The 3,064-nt window shown below is 46.0% G+C and overlaps 1 protein-coding gene across 1 annotated transcript in view; it reads right to left on the bottom strand.

The window, feature by feature from the left end:
• Window positions 1-320: 320 nt before the first annotated feature.
• Window positions 321-3,064, bottom strand: part of syn1 (synapsin I) — a 7,377-nt gene continuing 4,633 nt past the window's right edge. The window contains exons 13-15 of the mRNA XM_017042897.2: window positions 2,892-2,961; window positions 2,250-2,784; window positions 321-1,505 (exon numbers count right to left, since the gene is read on the bottom strand). Coding sequence (XP_016898386.1) covers window positions 1,370-1,505; window positions 2,250-2,784; window positions 2,892-2,961 — 741 coding nt within the window. The 3' untranslated portion in view covers window positions 321-1,369. The remainder of the gene's footprint in view (window positions 1,506-2,249; window positions 2,785-2,891; window positions 2,962-3,064) is intronic.

The following is a 3,064-nucleotide window of genomic DNA, read 5'->3' as shown; positions in this document are numbered from 1 at the left end:
GGGGGGGGGGGGCTTCTATCTCCAGAGCCTCCAGTACAGGGGTCAGTACAGGGGTCAGTGTGTGAGCGGCAGTTGTGTTGAATTTAGGGACTGTATCAAAGTTGTCAGATGGCAGAGAGAGTCTTATGGACATTTGGTGGAAAATTTGATTGAGTTTTTTTTATCTCTTTCTATCATAAATATGCAAGGTACTATTTTTATCTATTGTAAAAGTATTTATAATCATGTACTTTACCTTGAGGTAAGGTTGTGTTATGTCCAATGATTTTGAAGAAGGCTGTCGTCCTGAATGACTCACTAAAAGGACAGGTACACGTCTGAAAGGACCGGTACATGTCTGAACGGACCGGTACACGTCTGAAAGGACAGGTACACGTCTGAAAGGACCGGTACACGTCTGAAAGGACCGGTACACGTCTGAAAGGACCGGTACACGTCTGAAAGGACCGGTACACGTCTGAAAGGACCGGTACACGTCTGAAAGGACCGGTACGCTTCTGAAAGGACCGGTACACATGTCTGAAAGGACCGGTACACATGTCTGAAAGGACACGTCTGAAAGGACCGGTACGTATCTGAAAGGACAGGTACACGTCTGAAAGTACACGTCTGAATGGACCGGTACGTGTCTGAAAGGATCGGTACATGTCTGAAAGGACTGGTACATGTCTGAAAGGACTGGTACACGTCTGAAAGGACTGGTACACATCTGAAAGGACGGGTACACGTCTGAAAGGACCGGTACACGTCTGAAAGGACCGGTACAGGTCTGAAAGGACTGGTAGAACTGTTCAATTCTTTTGTGGCGTTGTCTGTTTGGCTCATGATTTAGTATTTCAACATTGTCCCTGACATTTTAGTTTGTGGTTTAAAGAAAGACAAAAAATGACACAAACATTTATCTCCACAACAACAACTTTGTGACTGTCCCTTAATTCAGTTCACTGTCAACTGGACTGAAAACATTTAACACCAACAACAAGGAAGCAGAAGCTGCAGTTTGTTTGTGTACATTCATGCATGTGTGTGTGCGTGTCTGTGTGTGTGTGTGTATGTGTGTGTGTGTGTGAGCAGACATACTGTATTATCTCACAGTTTGTCAAAATATTAGATCTGGAGGTGTTATATGAACGGAGGAATGTTTGCGACAGATTCAAGATCAGATTTAGTTCCTGTAACTTTTTTGTTCAACTTTTTGAGGCAGTGAATGTGAAACATTTTCATCTCAAACTGGACAAACGTACGCAGAGTGGAGGCCACGTCCTGTTGGTCCTTGTTGGTCGGGGGAAGACGTGATCTGTCCTTCAGTTCACCTGTCCATCTTTCTGTCAGTGGGGGTGGGGGTGGGGGTGGAGAGGGATGCATTATCTCAGTCTGAGAAGAGACTGGCAAAAGATTTACGCAGGTTGCGTATGGTTTCTGCCTTCACCTCATCCTGGCTAAGGCTGGCCCGTGGTGCTGGGGTTTCTGGAATGTTGAAGGTATTGGTAAGAGACTGGGATTTGCTAAAAAGAGAAGGAACGTTGATAGAGGAGAGGAAAGGCTATTAAGGTCATGCAGCAAAACAATGGAATGAAAAGACTTGTATGGTAAGGCAGAGAGAGAAGGAGACAAGACTTGGATTTGACTCTGTCTGTTGAAGGCCTGTCTGTAGTGACCTACTGCCATCAGTCCAAAAAATATATGTGTATATGTAGGAGAAATATATATGAGATATATATGTAGGCGCAATATATATGTAGGAGAAATATATATGAGATATATATGTAGGCGCAATATATATGTAGGAGAAATATATATGAGATATATATGTAGGCGCAATATATATGTAGGAGAAATATATATGAGATATATATGTAGGCGCAATATATATGTAGGAGAAATATATATGAGATATATATGTAGGAGCGATATATATATAGGAGCAATATATATGAGAGATACAGTATGTAGGAGCAGTATATGATATATGAGCATGTATGTAGCTGTATCTATGGAGACCACTGTAGACCACCTTTCTCACCTGTGTTGTTCAGATGCGTCTGTATTGACCGTTTCAATGTGATTATGTAGAGAACGTGAAGTAATCAAATAAAACCTCATGCATGTTGACGGTAGAGAGAATGGACAGAGGCATGCTGGGAACAAAGTGCAGGCGGGGGGTGCGGGGGAGGGGCTTCTCGTACGTGGTCAACTGTCAACTTCATTAAATCTAAAGTGATTGTACTTTATTGTGTACTTTGACTTACTTCAGTTGTGGTGAGCCACTGGTTGTAGAAATGTCCTGGCTGGGTTTCTGTGGGGGCGGAGGCTTTTGCTGCAGGGGTGGTCGCCCACCTTGGCCTTGGGTGGAGGGCCGTGGTTGCTGGGTGGTGGGGGCTCCAGGACGGGCCTGCTGACCAGAAGCTCTCTGTTGTTGAGGCCCCCCCCCCTGTGACTGCTGCCTCGGTGGCTGGACTGGCCTTTGCTGCGTAGGTGCCCCCCCTGCAGGTTTCTGGCCAGGCCCCCCAGCAGTGGTTTTCTGCTGCTGCTGGGTTACAGAGTGTTGCCTCTGAGCTTGAGGGGAGCCCCCCTGACTCCGCTGAGGAGAGCCGGGTCCAGAAGAGGGTCTCGGGCCTGGAGCAGTACCTCCTTGTGGCCGCGCTTGAGTCGCTGGTCCTTGGTTAGCTTTAGCCTGGGCCGTGGGTTCACCTGCTGGAGGGCTAGCACCTTGCTGACCCTGTGGAGGGGGTTGTCCTTGAGGAGAAGGACGCTGCTGAGAAGGGGGGCTTTGCTGAGGACCTCCTAGAAAAAATGATGTGGGATTTTAGTTTTTTTTTTTCTGCCTTTAAAGAAATATTGGTTTTCTACAATATTTTTCATATTTCTTGGTTAGAAGGTGAAGTTCTTACCCTGTGGTGAGGGGCGCTGTTGAGCCTGTGGCACTCTTGGCTGAGAAACAGGTTGAGGAGAAACTGCTTTCTGCAACAACAATGGAGAAAATGCTGGTCATGGTTTAGGATTCTCCCGTCAGCCAGAATAAAACACATCCTGATCAGTTTAACTTCATATCAACATTCAAATG

Source organism: Cynoglossus semilaevis, chromosome Z (assembly GCF_000523025.1).
Source record: "Cynoglossus semilaevis isolate Cse_v1.0 chromosome Z, Cse_v1.0, whole genome shotgun sequence".
NCBI lineage: Eukaryota > Metazoa > Chordata > Actinopteri > Pleuronectiformes > Cynoglossidae > Cynoglossus > Cynoglossus semilaevis.
The sequence above is the reverse complement of the archived record's forward strand: the minus strand, read 5'-3'. Positions and strand labels throughout refer to the sequence as shown.